General features: G+C 38.2%; 1 protein-coding gene and 1 long non-coding RNA gene across 10 annotated transcripts in view; one reads left to right on the forward strand and one right to left on the reverse strand.

The window, feature by feature from the left end:
- Positions 1–18340, forward strand: part of MTA3 (metastasis associated 1 family member 3) — a 226700-nt gene that overhangs the window by 129327 nt on the left and 79033 nt on the right. For all 9 annotated transcript variants that reach the window (XR_009616011.3, XM_078444770.2, XM_078444774.2 and 6 more), the window contains exons 5-6: positions 1220–1283; positions 4341–4458. Coding sequence is in view for 8 of the 9 variants with exons in the window: in XM_078444770.2 (XP_078300896.1) it covers positions 1220–1283; positions 4341–4458 (182 nt within the window). In the remaining variant the exon portion in view is untranslated. The remainder of the gene's footprint in view (positions 1–1219; positions 1284–4340; positions 4459–18340) is intronic.
- LOC132691912 (uncharacterized) lies at positions 15536–18147 on the reverse strand. Its single transcript, XR_009616074.1, has 2 exons — positions 17855–18147; positions 15536–15832 (listed from the first exon to the last, which is right to left on the reverse strand). It is a non-coding gene; the product is annotated as an uncharacterized LOC132691912 (long non-coding RNA).

Genomic DNA, 18340 nt, shown 5'->3' on the forward strand with positions numbered 1-18340 from the left:
AGAGATTTGAGAAGATAATATGGAAATAACACATGTTCTCAGAAGTCTTTTGAAGTTATATTAACTATAGATGATTACCAGAAAAAGATGTTTTTATGAGGGTTAAACTTTTTTAAATTTAAGGAATATACATTTGGGAAATGTTCGGTAACCTGTAATTTTTGACCTTTGTGTGAGTGTTTTTTACATTTTATTTTGCTTTTGGTAATCTTTTCCTTTGAATTGTTTTTCACTCTGGTGTTCGAACAGCCTGCTCTTTTAGCTTCCCATTCAATGTATATGTGACGATTTGTTTTTGCTTGTTTTTTTGTGGGGAGCAAGAAGTGACTTTTGTTACAAAATCAAATAGCATTATGGCATTTAAACAATATTTTGTGAGTCCTAACCAATTATCTGTAACTTGAATTGTCTACCAAATTTCTCCTGTTAAATTTGTAGGTCTACAGATTTTTCAAGATAGTGAGGATAATTGAAAACGTATTTGTAATAAATGCCTCTACTTGGATAACTTCAGTTTTTCTCAAGTCTGGACAAGACTGTTTTTTGTTTTTTTTAATAGACATTCGTTTTCAAACTCACACCGAGGGCTGTGATCAAAGGTAAATGCCATCAGACTTCAAGGTCTTTGAATCTGTAGATCTTTATTTTGCCCCCTACTTTATAGCAGTGTATTTAAATTTTAACTAGGCTTTAGAGCAAGGTCAATAAAGGTAAGCTAGTTAATCCTGATGAATGTATATTATTTTTAGGTCCTCATATGCAGTGGCCACTTAAAAAATCCAAAGATTATTTAGGTACTGGTTTGCATGGTGAAGTCTTTGTCTAAAGACTCCTTGTATAAAATCACCTCACATTAACTTTTTATAGATTCAGAAACTCACTTTTAATACGAAGGTTTCATTGTACTCCTTTTTTTTTTCTGTAATAATTAGAAAATACCCGTGAAGTGTTTTATGTCATAAAATTTACTGCCTAACAACAGTTCCTTCCACAGGTTAGCCTCGCAGTAAATGCCTACAAAAACAGTCTTATTTTTTATGTCTACAACACCAGGATTGTAAAGCGAGTCTAAGTGTATACATTTACGTATATTTGTAACTGCCATCTAGTTTCTTAATAGTAACTTTACATTCTGAATATTCCTGACTTTGTATATGTCATCGATGTGAAGGTGAGGTGGCTTTTCTGACATTCATTCACTTTTTCCCTTTTTCAACAGGGGAAAATGCAGTGTTGCCCTTCTGAATGAGACAGAGTCAGTATTGTCATATCTTGATAAAGAGGTAATTCACAATTGCGCTTATTTTATGTTTTTTTTCCCCCTTGATTTCACATGAAGCCCATACCTTTAAATGTATTTCTTCTTGTACCAAACTATTGCACCGGGAGAGCAGCATTATATAAAAGTGTAATGACCAGAATACTTTTAGATAATTTTATTTTTCTGGTTAACTGAGAGAAGAGTTGGCAAAAACTTCTGTGCCGTCTTTTTTAAGCTGGTAATGAAAGGCTTTATAAGGTATGATGATGTAGTTGGTAGCAGTAGAAATATTTTTGGCTTTATGAAATAAGTGACTTTTGTGTACTCAATCCTCCTCCCTGTTCTTTGTTTTTGTTGTTGTTTAAATAAAGAGATTTTATTTTAGGCTTTTTCCAGATGAGATCCTAGCACTGGTGGTCTGCTTTCTTTCCTAGAATCTCCATAAACTTTGTCAACTACAAGTGTTTCCTTCTGTGAACTTCAACAAGAAACATTTTAAACATATTTTCACAAGTTGGGTGAGAGCATATACTTCATTAGAAGGAGGAAATTCCTGTAAACAGAATATTCCACAATGAGAAAATTTTTACTGTTGACATTTTAAGATTTAACCTTTATAGTTGCATGATGTTTTTGTTTTCCCAAATCTTTATGTATGTATGTATGTATGTATGTATGTATGTATGTATGCGTTTAAAGAATTAAAGGGATATATTCAAAAAAATTTTTTTAAATTTTTTTTCAATATTTATTTTTGAGAGACAGAGCATGAGCGGGGAAGGGGCAGAGAGAGAGGGAGACACAGAATCGGAAGCAGGCTCCAGGCTCTGAGCTGTCAGCACAGAGCCTGACGCGGGGCTTGAACCCACGGACTGTGAGATCATGACCTGAGCCAAAGTCGGACGCTTAACCGACTGAGCCACCCAGGCGCCCCCCCCCCCCCCCCCAAAATTTTTATTATACTTAAAAGTGTTGTCCCTGAAAGGATTGATGCAGACATGTGGAACTACTGTACGTTAGAAAATTGAACAGAAAACTAAGAGGAGGTAAATGTTCAAGGCAGAAAAAAGGTTGATAGTCTTTATAACTTACTCTTGTGAAATTTAGAAAAGAAGGTAATAGTGTTTGTTGTCAGTCAACATGTGGAAAATAATATGGATAAAGAGAATGCTCAGATGTTACCATTAGTTCATAGAAGCAGGAATAAAAGGAGGAAACATGAGTATGTTTCAGTTTATTTTACTGGTGTATTTGGCTGTTAAGACGCTGTAATTTTTTTTTTTTTTTTTTAATTTTTTTTTTCAACGGTTTTTATTTATTTTTGGGACAGAGAGAGACAGAGCATGAACGGGGGAGGGGCAGAGAGAGAGGGAGACACAGAATCGGAATCAGGCTCCAGGCTCTGAGCCATCAGCCCAGAGCCTGACGCGGGGCTCGAACTCACGGACCGCGAGATCGTGACCTGGCTGAAGTCGGACACTTAACCGACTGCGCCACCCAGGCGCCCCAAGACGCTGTAATTTTTTTAAAAACGTGGTATTTTTGCTGAACTCAGGAACCTGAGATCAAGACCTGAGCTGAGATCAAAAGTTGATGCTTAACCAACTGAGCCACCCAGGCACCCCTTAAAGGACAACTTTCTAATCACAATGTTTTCCTTTTAGAAAAATTAACATTACCTTTACATTTTAAGCGATTACCCATATTGGCACATGTAAATTTAAGGAGTCTTAAGCAACTTCTGTGGCCCTAAGTAATAATTTCATTTTATTCTACTGTATAGTATGGCAAAATCCCATTTTTCTAGAATACTATACTAACATGTTTTACACAATAAAAGTGACCAGAAGTATGTGTACCTTGAAAGCCCTTACTGTGCCAACGGCAGCAGCGTCAGTCACCCTAGTAACATTGTTTCTCCTGTCTTACAAAACAAACAATTCTGATTACGTATTGATCATCCTCCATCAGCCTATTGAGCAGGTTGGTTTATATATTCTGCAGATTTTTTTTCTTTTCCCCAGGTAGACTTTTTTTTATATGCATAAATTGTCATATTGTTGTGTTTGATTCTTTAGTCTTTTCTTCTGACCATGACCCATGCAGAAGAATTCTGAATGGATGGTATCGCCTTGTCTGTTTTTCTCCTTTCCCTTTATCACAGTCTGTAAGGAGAAAGCTTTACAAACTGGTAGATTATCTCTTATTTGTAGCTTGCTCGGCATGGTCTTGGTAAAGTGCTGATGGTAGGAGCAGACCCCTCCAGCATATAATGCAGAGAGTTGTATAGTAGATAACCCTCAGAATCCTAGCAGGAAGCAGGGACAAGACCTTTTAAGACCTCCAGTAGTGATGCAGAATTCAGCAAAGGCCTGGTAGCCTGGTCATTTTATCCATTAGACTCAGCAACTAGGGCCTTTTTGCGTTTTAAAGAACCTTGGAAAGTTGGTGGGTGTGCCAGTGGTGGTAGGTAGTTACGTTTATGTGGCTATTTATATATAAATATGAATGTTTCAGGATTCAAAGGAGAACTGCAGAAATGGAATTAATAGATGCTCCATGAAATAATGCAATGTGACATTTTAATTAGGAAACTGTATGTAAGCTCAGCTCTTCTAAACTTTAATGTGAAATGTGTATCCATTTGAGTATGTTGATGAAATGTGGGTGGACGCTCCAGAAGTAAGGGCGCCTTGTGTCCTCGTTGTTTGGTGTGGGCTTTAGAGATTTAAATGATTGCTTGATTCCGGTGTCTTACCTTTGACTTAGAGCTTAGCTTTGCTAGCTCAGAATCTGTTTTAGAGCAGTTCATTGGTTTTCTTTTAGACTAAAACAACAAAACTTTATAATCTACCTTGATTGTATGCTATTGTTTTTGCTTGATTTAATTTTACACTGTTTTACATGATGACCCTAACATTGTTCTCTTCTTCAAGATTCATGAATTTATTCACCAAAAGGAAATTTTATATACTCTCTGAAGTTTTATGATTTCATTATCATGACATTGGCCTCATTGCTTTATAAAAAGTAGAAGGAGTTGAGCTTACCTAGATATTTTCTGTCATTTTTTTCTCAGGATACCTTTTTCTACTCATTGGTCTACGACCCTTCAGTGAAAACACTATTAGCTGACAAAGGTGAAATCAGAGTGGGACCTAGATATCAAGCAGACATTCCAGAAATGCTCTTAGAAGGTATGTTTTTCTTTGGGTTTCAAGTCCTATGAAAACAAATATGTCTTGAAACTCAAATATTCTTTTCCTCATATGGGAGAAACGTCTTTTGGGCTAAAGTTTACAAGTTCTTCCCCTTGTAGAAATACAACAAATAACAACAGAAAATAATTTATTTGACCAATTGTTTGATTTTTATTTTACATTTTTGTGAGTTTTCTGGCTGTGTTTTCCTTTTAAATGCAACTTCTAGAATGTTCGTATCGTTGAACTTATGTCTTCATGTGATATGTACATGCCTTGAAATCCTGAATGCTCCTAAATCATCTAACTGAGGTGCCTGGAATCTAGTGAACAGTTATGTTTTGGTGGGGATTTGGGCTAATCTGGGTAGTTATGTACTGGAGAGATACAGAGCTTTGCATTTCAAAAATATCTTCCTAACAAGACAAATTTTTCTTTCTCCTGTTAAAACTGTACACTCAAAACCTTTATTTTCTGATTTCAAAAGTAAACATTCTTAACATTAAAAAATGAAACACAGAAATGTATAATGTAGGAAATGAACACCATCTGTTCTCCTTCATTCCAAACCCATATTTAATCACTATGGTCGTTTCGGGTGTGTTTATTTGGTTCACGCTGGCTTACCCTCCGTCCAGGAAGGGTCCACATGCAGTGCCGTGTTGCATGTGTTACTCTGCAACTGCTTTCTTCAGTTAACCGCGTAACTTTAGTACTTTTCCCTATGAGTACAGTGACTTTTATTCTTTCCACTAACTGTGCAGGTCTTAAATTTGCGTGGATGTACTATAATTCCCTCTTCCAGCCCCCTATTGGTAGACTTTTAGGCATTTATGTTTTCGATGTTACAAATTGATGCTGCTAGAAAAGCTATACCTATATATTTTTTTCAAGCATAACTTCTTGGAAGTGAAATGGTATATACATTTTACATATTGAAAATGCTCCTTTGCTCTTCAAAACGACTGTTACTATAGTATGAAAGAACCAGGTGCTTTCACCAACACTGATTATGAGGAATTTTTTCACCCTCCATTTTTAAGCCACATTTTTATATATAATTGTCTTAGAGTTTTTTGTTTTGTTTTGTTTTAAAATTGAAATTATGCTTGCCCTAGTTATCTTTAGCCTTTAAATTTCTTGGACATTTTCTTTTTCTTTTTTTTTTTTTTTAATGTTTATTTATTTTTGAGAGACAGAGCATGAGTGGGGGTAGGGACAGACACACACACACACACAGAATCCGAAGCAGGTTCCAGACTCTGAGCTCCGAGCTGTCAGCACGGAGCCTGACACGGGGCTCGAACTCACAGACCATGAGATCATGACCTGAGCTGAAGTCGGATGTCTAGCCGACTGAGCCACCCAGGCACCTCTTTCTTTCTTTCTTTCTTTTTCTTTCTTTCTTTCTTTCTTTCTTTCTTTCTTTCTTTCTTTCTTTCTTTCTTTCTTTCACTGTAAAGTTTATTTATTTTGAGAGAGAGCTCACATGAGAGCAGAGAAGGGGCAGAAAGAGTAAAGAGAGAATCCCAAGCAGACTTGGTGCTGTCAGCACAGAGCCTGGCTCAGGGCTCGATCACACGGCTATGAGATCATGACGTGAACTGAAATCAAGATCCGGACGCCCCACTGACTGAGCCACCCAGGCACACTCTTTTTTTCAGAGAGAGAGAGAGGGTGAGGAAGAGGGAGAGAATGCACATGCAAGCCGGAGAAGGGCAGAGGGAGAGGGTGAGAGAAAGGGTTTTTCCCTTAACCAGGCTCCAAGTTGATCACAGAGCCCAATATGGTGCTCAGTCCCACAACCGTGAGATCATGACCCAAGCTGAAATCAAGAGTCGGACACCGAATGGACTGAGCCACCCAGGTGCCCCATCTTGTGCTTTTTCTACTTGGTTGTTTATCTTTTTATGCATTGGCAAGAATTACTTGACTACTAAAGGTAAGCAAACACAGAAGTATTTACCTTGTCTACAAGGATTATAAACCTCTCCCCCACAGACCTAATTATTTGATTAAAAATTTTTTAATAGTGACTTTAAATTTAAGTATATTCTTTATCATACAAAAGTTTGGGCTTTCTTAGTCTTTTCCTTTAAGGTCTTTACGATTTGCGTTACTCACCAAAAGGCCTTCACTTTTTGTTTTTGCCCCCTGATTATTAAAACATACAAGTGCTGCCAGGAGTGCCTGGCTGGCTCAGTCGGAGGAGCATATGACTATGATCTCGGGGTCGTGAGATCAAGCCCCATGTTGGGTGTAGAGATTACTAAAATAAACTTTTTTTTAAATGTTTATTTTTGAGAGAGAGCAATAGTGCGAGTAGAGGAGGGCCAGAGAGAAGGAGGGACAGAGGATCTGAAATGGGCCCTGCACTGATAGCAGTGAGCCCGATGCGGGGCTTGAACTCTCGAACGGTGAGATCATGACCTAAGCTGAAGTTGGACGCTTACCGGACTGAACCACCCAGGCACCCCAATCTAAATTTTTATAAAAACATAGGAGTTCTTCCATATGTTCTTCTCTCTCTTTTCCTTGTCATACTTCTAAGAAAATGTATGCAGAAGAGTTAAATCAATAGATACTCAAGATAGAGTGTGAGAATTGTACACGTTGGTGTCAGTGGTGGCTGTGAATAATGCCAGGCTACAGTCATCTGTGTTTTCCTGAACTTAAGTGCCAGGAAAAGTCAGTCAATAAAGATTAAGCTTGAAGAACAGAACGCCATGTCTGCACTCACCTGCGTTTGGAAATGATTTTGAACAGATTGAGAGTAGTGAATCAGTTTATTATAGGTTGAGAGATTGCATTCATTGATGTTCTCATCTGTGCAAATCAGTTTATCTTCCAGAAGGAATTTTTACATCTTTAGTCCTTAATGTTTGATGTTAGACTTCTATCTCTGTACCTAATTGTTCACTAAACATTTTATTCCCCCCTCCAAAAGCTTGATTTTTAAAATTTATAAACAGTGCTGTAATGAGTATAATGGATAATTTTGTGCTCTGGATATAACTGGCAAATAAAGTAGAATTGCTGAGTCTTAGGGCATGTATGTCTGAAATTTTATACAGAATGCCTAATTGTCTTCCAGGTAGTCATTGACAGGTGGTGGGTTTTCCCTTGTTTTAATTAAGGTATGATTTATATATAGTACATCCCCCCGTTTTTAGTGAGCAGTTCTGTGAGTTTTGGACAAAAGCATATGTTCCAAGTGAGGTAGTTCGGCAAGTCCATCCGTGCACAGGCCAAAAGCCAGGAAGGTCCTTAGTGCTCATGTGTGTGTAGGCCCCCAGCCCAAGTTCCGCATCCCCTCAGCAGCCTTTGTCACTCCTTCCTGAACCCCAGTCCCTCCCATCTTTGAACTGTGGAGATCAGTCGTTCATGTTATCTTTTACACTATTTTTTATTGTTTGACTTCAGAAATTTTAAAATCAACACTCAGGTATTGATTGTGTGGTTCTCCCTTGAGCACTGAGCATATGCCCTGATGTATAGAAAGCCTAGAAATTGTGTATTGCTCGTGGAGAGATAAATGCTGAACCAAGTCATGAAGTTGGGATGTTTCAAGTAACACTGGGCAGAAGAATCAGATCATGGAAACTCACAAGTTCCTGTTATCCAGAAAACTATTTAAATATGGTATTTACCCCTGAAAGGCATAAAGTCTGGTTAGTGTAATGTTATTTGGAAAGCATATCTACCTAGAGTAGAATTTTTTTTAATTTTATTTTAATTTTTTAAAATTTACATCCAAATTAGTTAGCATCTAGTGTAACAATGATTTCAGGAGTAGATTCCTTAGTGCCCCTTCCCCATTTAGCCCATCCCCCCTCCCACAACCCCTCCCGTAACCCTCAGTTTGTTCTCCATATTTATGAGTCTCTTCTGTTTTGTCCCCCTCCCTGTTTGTATATTATTTTTGTTTCCCTTCCCTTATGTTCATCTGTTTTGTCTCTTAAAGTCCTCATAGGAGTGAAGTCCTATGATTTTTGTCTTTCTCTGACTAATTTCACTTAGCATAATACCCTCTAGTTCCAGCCACGTAGTTGCAAATGGCAAGATTTCATTCTTTTTGATTGCCGAGTAATACTCCATTGTCTATATATACCACCTCTTCTTTATCCATTCATCCATCGATGGACATTTGGGCTCTTTCCGTACTTTGGCTATTGTTGATAGTGCTGCTATAAATATGGGGGTGCATGTGTCCCTTCGAAATAGCACACCTGTATCCCTTGGATAAATGCCTAGTAGTGTAATTGCTGGGTCGTAGGGTAGTTCTATTTTTAGTTTTTTGAGGAACCTCCTTACTGTTTTCCAGAGCGGCTGCACCAGCTTGCATTCCCAAGCATTTTTTTTTTTTAGAAAGAGCATGAGCTGGACAGAGGGACGGGGGGTGGGGGGGGGAGAGAGAGAGAGAGAGAGAGAGAGAGAGAGAGAGAGAAAATTTAATCAGGTTCCACGCTCAACATGGAGCCCCATGCAGGGCTTGATCCTATGACCCTGGGATCATGACCTGAGCTGAAATCAAGAGTCAGACGCTCAACCGACTAGCCACCCAGGAGTCTCTACCTAGATTAGAATATTAAAAAAAAAAAAAAAAAAAGATTTTAGGAAACAAAATGATACATAAAATGCAATAATTTATTCTATGGTTCTTCTCAAACCAGACTTGAAGTTCTTTTTTTTTTTTTTAATTTTTAATTTTTTTTTTTTTAATTTTTTAATTTTTTAATTTTTTTAATTTTTTTTTTTTCAACGTTTATTTATTTTTGGGACAGAGAGAGACAGAGCATGAACAGGGGAGGGACAGAGAGAGAGAGGGAGACACAGAATCGGAAACAGGCTCCAGGCTCTGAGCCATCAGCCCAGAGCCCGACGCGGGGCTCGAACTCACGGACCGTGAGATCGTGACCTGGCTGAAGTCGGACGCTTAACCGACTGCGCCACCCAGGCGCCCCTTGAAGTTCTTATTTGTAAGAGGAATGATTCTTAACAGCTTGTAGCATTTGAAGAATTGCACCACTTCTCTGACAAGGGCAAACTTTATGTTTAAAAAATGTGACTAAATGTTCATTTATATAATAGATCTTTTATTTAATAGATTTTTTAAATGTTTATATACTTATTTAGAGAGTGAGAGAGCATGTACACATGAGAGAGAGTGAGTGGGGGAGGGAGGGAGAGAGAGAGAGAATTCCAAGCAGATTCCATGCTCAGCATGGAGCCCGACACCAGGCTCCATCTCAGAACTTGAGATCATTACTTGAGCTGAAATCAAGAGTCGAATCCTAGGCTTAAGTGAGCCACCCAGGCACCCCTCATCAACAAGTCTTAATTGCCTTTAATATAGTGTTTCTCCTGGCAGTCTTTTGGGTGGGTGGTTACAAACTTTATTTAGGTAATGGAATCCTTTGTCCAGATGAAACACCCTACAATATGACCGTAAATAAAATAAGAAAAGCCTGGCTATTAGGGATGAGGTGGGAGAGAAGTCCCCATTGAATCTCTTGAGATACCCCAGTAACTCTCAGGATTGAGAGAATTACATGCTGAAGGCTGCTGTTCAGTGCTTCTTTCTGAGTCCTGTCTCTTCATCATATAGTCAGAATCGCCAGATAAACCACACAGTTAGAGGGGTCTTTGACGAAGTCCCTTTGCAACATAGGTTAACAATGAGGGCTCCACTGTATTTTCTTTGCTTCTTCCCAGTTTTTAGATTTTAAAATTACTTTATTGCAAATTGTGCAATAATTTGCAAAGTGAAAGTGCAAGTAACTGAAAACAAAAAGTAGTCCCTTAGATCATCCCTCTTTGCCCACTGTTAAATACTGTTATTAATTTAACATGTTCTCCAGTTTGTTATATAGCTACTGTATGTATAGATCCATGAAATTGTATTCAATGTTTCATTGTGTAATAGATGATAGATCCAAGTTTATCTGTCTCTTATTATAGAACAAGTTTCCCTTCATTGTTCTTTAAAATATCCTCTGTGTGTGTGTCAGTGTGGGGAGGTGTCTCATCTCAGAGATTTTTTGCCCCCTGACTGTTGAAGTTTTTCATCAGTTTGTCAAATTCTTCCCTCCAGATTTCATTAGAATTCGGACTGAAATTGTATTAATATTATTTATTCCTTTGGGAGGCAACCGGTCATTTCATAATATTGAGTCTGTTTCTCTGTGTCTACATGGGTCTGTTTCTGAGATTTTTATTCTGTCCCACTGGTCTGTTTGCCTGTTAATGCTCTAATAACTCACACTTTTAATTATAGTGACTTTGTAGTGTGTGGTAATATCTGGTGAGGCTAATTCTCCTCTTATTTTTCCAAATAAATTTTATTATCAGTTTGAATCTTTCTTAAGTATGTCTGTTGGAGTTTCAGTTAATTTAGAGGGAACAGACTTTTGATGGTTTTGAAAAGTCTTAATTAGAAATAAGGGATTTTTTTTTTTTTCTTTCTTCAAGGCTACTTTTGGGTCTTGTGGTTTTGTTTTTCTTTTTCTTTTTTTTTTTTTTTTCTTTCTCGTTTCAAGTTATTTAACATATATGGTAAAATTGGTTTCGGTTGTAGAATTCAGTGATTCATCACTTACATATAACACCCAGTATTCATCACAAAAAGTGCCCTCTTTAATACCCATCACCATTTAGCCTGTCTCCCACCCACCTTGTCCATCAACCCTCAGTTTCTTCTCTAGAGTTAAGAGTCTCTTATGGTTCACTTCTCTCTCTCTCTCTCTCTCTCTTTCCCTTTCCCTATGTTAATGTTTTTTCTCAATATAGTTGTAGTCATATAGATTCTATACATTTCTCGTTAAGTTTATTTTTAAGTTTATAATTTGTTAGCTGTAAGTATTCATCTGTAACAAAGAAAAACACCACATTTTTCATCATAAATGAAGAAGTCACGTTGGATTCTTATTTGAGCCTAAAGCATTTAGCATATCCAAGATGTTTCATTTCACTTGTAATCAGGCAACTAACTAGATGCAAGATATAAAGAGCTTCCTTTTTTGTGAGTAATACATTTTCAGGGAAGAGGGTATAGGGTGACAAATGGGTATACCAACAGTTATATTTCTTGTAGGGCTCCTGGGTGGCTTAGTCGGTTAAGCACCAACTTGGACTCAGGTCATGATCTCGCAGTTCACAGGTTCGAGCCCCACATTGGGCTCTGTCCTGACAGCTCAGAGCCTGGGGCCTGTTTTAGATTCTGTGTCTCCCTTTTTCTCTCTGCCCTTCTCCTACTCGAGCTCTGTCTCTCTCTGTCTCTCTCTTTCTCTCTCTCAAAAATAAATAAAAACTTAAAAAAAAAAAGGAAAATATGACATTACCTTCATATACGTAGCTAGTACCTGTTTGCAGGGAAATTGAATACAGAAAATACCATACTCAACAGATGTTTAGGAGTTGCCAGAGTCTGTGTTTACTAACCCTTTTGATACTCTTGAGTGGGTACATTTTGACCAGTGGCCATATTCCAGTTTGCATTGGCATGGGATATAGAACCTGAATTAATACCCCCAGTAGGTGGCAGCATCAACACCGTGCCAGAATATATAACAGGCTTGCTTTGTTTGTGAATGTGTCTTGGGATTCTAAGACGTTGTTGTGGCATTTGTCTTGCTAGTGAATAAATCTTTTTGTAGTTTCAGAATTTAAAAGTTCGCTTATGGCTACCCACCATCTAACAAACTCTTGAGATCTGGAAAGACCAGTATGTAGTTTGCAAGGGAAGATAAAGGTTTCTTTGAGATTTTAAATCTTCCGTTGCGTTTGAAATAACCACCTGGAGAATTTCCCATTGAAAAAGATGTCATAACGTGGGAAGTTTTGAATTATTATTTCACTGTAATACTGAAAGTGTCAACAAAATCTTTTTACATATTAATTAAAATTTGTAACTGCAAAACAGTATTATAGTAACATTAAATTAATAAACTAAAATGACTATGGGTTTGTAGGTTTGTGCAAAACCTGGCAATAATATGTTTAGCTGAGTCACCTTGGGAAAACTAACCCCTCTAAGTTCCCATTTCCTCCTATTTATTTATTTATTTATTTATTTATTATGTTTGTTTATTTTAGAGAGAGTGAGAGAGAGAGAGAGAGACAGAGCAGGAGTGGGGAGGGGCAGAGAGAGAGAGAGGGAGACACAGAATCCCAAGCAGGCTCCAGGCTCTCAGCTGTCATTACAGAGCCCAACGTGGGACTTGAACTCAGAAACTGCGAGATCATGACCTGAGCTGAAGCCGGACATCCAACCCACTGAGCCACCCAGGCACCCCCATTTCCTCTTCTTTGAAAAGAGAATAATATGTATGCGCACACATCACAGTGTTGTGATGATCCGAGGAAGTGACCTGTAAAGCATTTAGCAAAGTGCCCGACACTCATGTTCACTGCCACAGTTGCTTCTCCCCTGGCCACCACTGTCTCCTGCCATCAGTTAAATAACTCTTGTTGATATTTGGGCATTTCAAGACATGTCTGTCTTTGAGAGTTATAAGAATTAAATTCGTATAATCTCTTCTGCTGCAGTTAATTCAGATGCAGTTGATAAATAGGGAAATGTCAGTACGGCGTGGAAGTGGGTCAATTTATATGAGACTTTTCTCAGCAGTCAAGGAAGCAGGTATTCTCACAGATGAAGACAGTTTAAGAGGAAAAAAAAAAGATGCAAATTCTGCAAGAAGTGCTTTCCTCTAGTGCATGTAAAGGCTGGTTTAGCACCTTCAAAATCTGTGGCACTTTCCACTATGATAAAACTATGTGTGGAAGCTTAAGAGTTACAGATGAAGGGGGCTTTGACGATATTTTCCCCCTATTGTTTAAAAAAAAAAAAAAAAAAAAAACCTGTACCCTGTTTTTTGTTTTTTTAATTATGTAGAAGCTGTATACGACCTTACATCTCCCTGGAGGAGGTATGAGTCCAGGATTTAAGGAGATAAAAGAGTCAACCAACCATTGTTTTTGTTGCAAATGTCAGTGGGGATGTAACTGTGCTAGTAGTTTTATTATGATTATTACTTCTTTTTAATGCTCTGCTTACCGAGTTTAATAGGTTTTCATAGTTTTATTTTCCACAGCCCTATTTTTTTTAGTGTGTAATTTTGCAGAATATACTTTGCAACAAATGTGGTGGATGTTAACTAACTTACAAACCACCCATTGGTTGTAAGCAGGTGTTAATTACAACCGTGTAGAACAGTAATTCTCACTTGGGGCAGAGGACGTTAGACAGTGTCTGGTTATGTGTCCAACTTTGACTCAGGTCATCATCTCATGGTTCATGAGTTCAAGCCCCACATTGGACTCTGCACTAATTGTGGAATTCTCTGGGAATTCGCTCTCCCTCCCTCTCCCTGCCCCTCCCCCACTTGCTCTCTAAATAAACGAATAAACTTAAAAAAAGTAATACTTAATTTTGAAGTATAAATTGTGTGATCTAGTCTACATCTATGCTTTTGTTTATTTTTGTGCCAGTAAATTATTTATTTACTATTGTTATATATTATAGTCCCATCCAGTTTAGTTAATTTTTTTTTGTTAGTTTATTTATTTATCCTGAGAGAGAGAAAAGCACGAGAGGAGGAGGGGCAGAGAAGGAAGGAGAGAGCAAATCCCAAGCAAGCTCCCTGCTGTCAGCACAGAGCCCAGTGTGGAGTTCGAACTCACTCACGAACCATGAGATCATGACCTGAGCCAAAATTAAGAGTTGGATGCTTAACTGACTAAGCCACCTGGGTGCCCCTAGTTAATTCTTTTATTATTATTCTTGGATTTGTGGTGATTACTATTCAAATTATTTTATTGGCTTTCAAAGTAAATTTTGTGAAATTTAGCCTGTTGGTATACTTGTACAAAAATGATATCCTTAGGATTTTAAATCTTTACTCTTTTTTAATCAAGTTATCTTCTTTGAAAGTTTCTTTAAAAGTTTTGTTTTAGGGGCGCCTGGGTGGCTCAGTCGGTTGAGTGTCCGACTTCGGCTCAGGTCATGATCTTGTGGTCCGTGAGTTCGAGCCCCGTGTCCAGCTCTGTGCTGACAGCTCAGAGCCTGGAGCCTGCTTCAGATTCTGTGTCCCTCTCTCTCTCTGCCCCTCCCCTGCTCATGCTCTGTCTCTCTCTGTCAAAAATAAACATTTAAAAAAAAAAGTTTTGTTTTATATAAACATAACTCCAGTTTTGTTTCTTAGTGTTATATTTTCTATTACAGCAACAAAAAAATTTTTTTTACATTATATTTTCTTTGGAATGGCACTGGATTTTTTATGTTCTATTTTTATTGTGCCATTCTAGTTACTTTTATATAGATATTTTCTAGTTCCTTATTTTTTATAAGATATTTTTATTGAGATATAACTGACACATAACATTGTGTAAGTTTGTGTACAGAGTGTTGATTTGCTGACTTTATATGTTGCAATGCGATTACTACCATAGCTTAGCTAACACCGCTATCACATCGTATAATTATCCTTTCTTTTTTGTTGCAGGAACAATTAAGATCTAGTCTCTTACCAACGTTGAAGTTTATAGTATTATTGACTATAGTCACTATGCTATGCATTGGATCTCCAGGACTTACTTTTCTAGTAGTTGGAATTTGTATCCCAAAACAACATCTTTCCCTTTTCAATTTCCCTACACTCCAGCCCCTGGTAACCACTGTTCCACTCTCTGGTTTATTTTTTATTTTATTTTTTTTTAAATTTATTTATTTTTGAGACAGAGGGAGACAGCATGAACGGGGGAGGGTCAGAGAGAGGGAGACACAGAATCTGAAACAGGCTCCAGGCTCTGAGCTATCAGCACAGAGCCCGACGCGGGGCTTGAACTCACGGACCGCGAGATCATGACCTGAGCCGAAGTCGGCCGCTTAACCGACTGAGCCACCCAGGCGCCCCTACTCTCTGGTTTTTATGAGTATTGCTTTTTTAGATCCCACATGTAAATGATGTACAGTATTTGTCTCTAGTAACTCATCATTCCTTTGATTGATAATGTAAAACATTGGCCAGAACTTTGAGAACAATATTGAATAAAAATGGTGACTAATGGCATCTTTGTGTGTTTCTGAATTTAATAATAGCATGACAAGTATTGTACTCTGATGATTGGTGCAAAGAAAATGAATTGTGTTTAGAACAAAGAATATTTCTAATTATCCAGGAAAGAGCCTATAAGATGATTTCCATATAGCTTTAGTTCTTCAGAGGCTTTGAACTCTATTATATATTTTTAGGTGATTATACTGAAGAAGTACTTGGTCCGAATTTTCTTTTTTCTTTTTTTCTTTTTCTTTGTTCGTTTCTTTTCTTCTTTCATCCATATTTAATAGAAATCTTAAAATTTGAGGTAGCTGGAGGATTAAGGATACCACATTTAAAATCATTGCTAAATCTGTATTTTTTTCAAAATTATGAAAAATTTATGAAGCAAAAATAAGGTGCTATATATACATTCATGTAATTAGTTGGTAAATACATTTTTTAAGAATTCAGAGATTAGGAAGATGTACGTAAGCTGGTGTGGGATGAGACTGGGACTGGACTGATTGCCTGGATTATCATAAATGAAAGAGTGAGGTGAGATTATTGCAATGACTAGCATGAACATGACCAGTATTCTTGGTCCCATCTCTGGCTCATACCATAGTCACCAAGACCATTCCAAAGATTACTGCACAGAATCTGATGCAGGGCTCAATCTCACAACTGTGATATCATGACTTGAGCCAGAATCAAGAGTTGGACACTTAACCAAGTGAGCCACCCAGGCACCCCAAGATATGGAAAATTTCATTAAATTTTTTTTTTAATTTTTTTGATGTTTATTTATTTTTGAGACAAAAAGAGCGTGAGTGGGGGAGGGGTAGAGAGAGAGGGAGACACAGAATCCGAAGCCGGCTCCAGGCTCTGAGCTATCTGCACAGAGCCCGATGCGGGGCTTGAACTCACGAACTGTGAGATCGTGACCTGAGCCGAAGTCAGGCACTTAACTGACTGAGCCACCCAGGCACCCCAGGAACATTTCTGTATTTATTATTTTGTTTTGGTTGTTGCTGCTATATTTTTGTTAATGTTTATTTTTGAGAGACAGCACAAGCAGAGGAGGAGCAGAGAGAGAATGAGGGAGACACAGAATCTGAAGCAGGCTCCAGGCTCTGAGCTGTTAGCGCAGAGCCCAATATGGGGCTCGAACCCACAAACCGTGAGATCAAGACCTGAACCAAAGTTGTCTAGACACTTAACTGACTGAGCCACCAGGTGCCCCTGTTTAGAATTCTTACACAGAATTCTCTTTCTGCTATATGCTGTAGAGTGTATGGATAGGATTGAAATGTGTCAACTTAATTAACTTATATTTGAAACGTAAATACCAGTTTTATCATTACATTCTGGAGTATATAATGTGACAGGGGCTTAATACTGGATACCATCATCATTTAATCATCCTGTGTTATTTACCATTATTATCTTTCGTACTGTTATCATTTATCTTAAGTTTTATTTTTTGAAGATTACAGGGAAGTGTAATTGTGTGATTCTGCTCTCAAGTTTCATACAGTTTGCAAATCTTTTGGCTTTTAACTGTGAGGTGATGTTGAATGTCTTGGCTTAGGTTGCTGAGAATTGTAAGCAAAAACCAATGAAAACCAAAGTCCTTTCAAACACTTTAGATCTAGTACTCGCTCTGCTCTGCTTGTGCTTCTTTATGTTGGGGGTGGAGATTGGCTCTGTGGTTACCTGCCTTTGAACAAGGCAGGGCAAGCCCCACCCTGACTGCAGTGGCTGACTTAGGAGACTGCAGGTGGAAAGGCTGGGTCCTTGCCACCCTCCTCCACCCCCTTTCTCCTGTTGAGCCTCTGATTCCTGCTTGCTCCTATGCTAGGACTGAGCACATTAGAGGCTCATAGCCTAGGATTGTCAGTCACCAGGGATGTTTAGCTTCAGAGTGTATCAGCCAGTGCAAGGCATTCTGCCTCATAAATCAAAAGCTAAACAAAGCCAAAATCAGTCCCCAGCCTAATAAGAAATCCGTAGCTGTAAATCGGACTTCCAGTTGCCTCCCACATCTCTTTTCCGTTACTATCCTTTGTCTTGACATTGAGTCCCGCCTGACAGTTCTATCTCCTTGTGAGAGATTCCTAAAATAAAGCAAGCATCCTGCATTATTGTCAGTCTTTTCCTCAGCCCTGCTAGCATTCCTGCTTTCTGTTAATGCCAGCGCTATGCATGCAGTTCTCAAGACTTGAAATTTACCTGCTACACATGTCTCCTGTCTTTGCTCTCTGTCATCAGCGTCAGCACTATATTTTGTCTTCATCACATATCATTGCTAAGTGTGAGGTATGAAGTTTCCTTCTGGTCTTGCCACTCACCTACTGAAAAGGCTGGTGCTTTTCATTGCCCCGAAGTAAAATCTGTGTAGAATCTTCAGTACTATGTTCGTAACCTTCTTTTAGTTATCTACTCTCATTCCCTTTAATGTGCTCGTGACAAAATGAGCTGTTTTTCTGTCACATCTTAAAGCCGCCTGACTTTGCTCACATTCTTATTTCTTACTTTAAGTCCTTCTCCCTGCTGGTGCAATCAGAGCCTTCAGTTCTTAGCAGAAATACCACGCCCTTTATGACATCATTCCCTAGCTTGTCTGAAGTGATTCCTCTCATTGTCAGAATTTTACAGCCTTTTCTGTATGTCCTTATGACACGTTTCTTTTCGTTTGTATCATAGTTACTTATGTGTTAGTTTTACCAGTGAAAGCGTCTCATAGCAGGCGTGCTTTTTGTTTTGTTTTTATATCCCTCAGCATGAGGTTTAGTGCCTCACACATGCAAGTACTCAGGAAATACATGCTACTAACT

Source organism: Panthera onca, chromosome A3, assembly GCF_046562875.1.
Source record: "Panthera onca isolate mPanOnc1 chromosome A3, mPanOnc1 haplotype 2, whole genome shotgun sequence".
Taxonomy (NCBI): Eukaryota; Metazoa; Chordata; class Mammalia; order Carnivora; family Felidae; genus Panthera; species Panthera onca.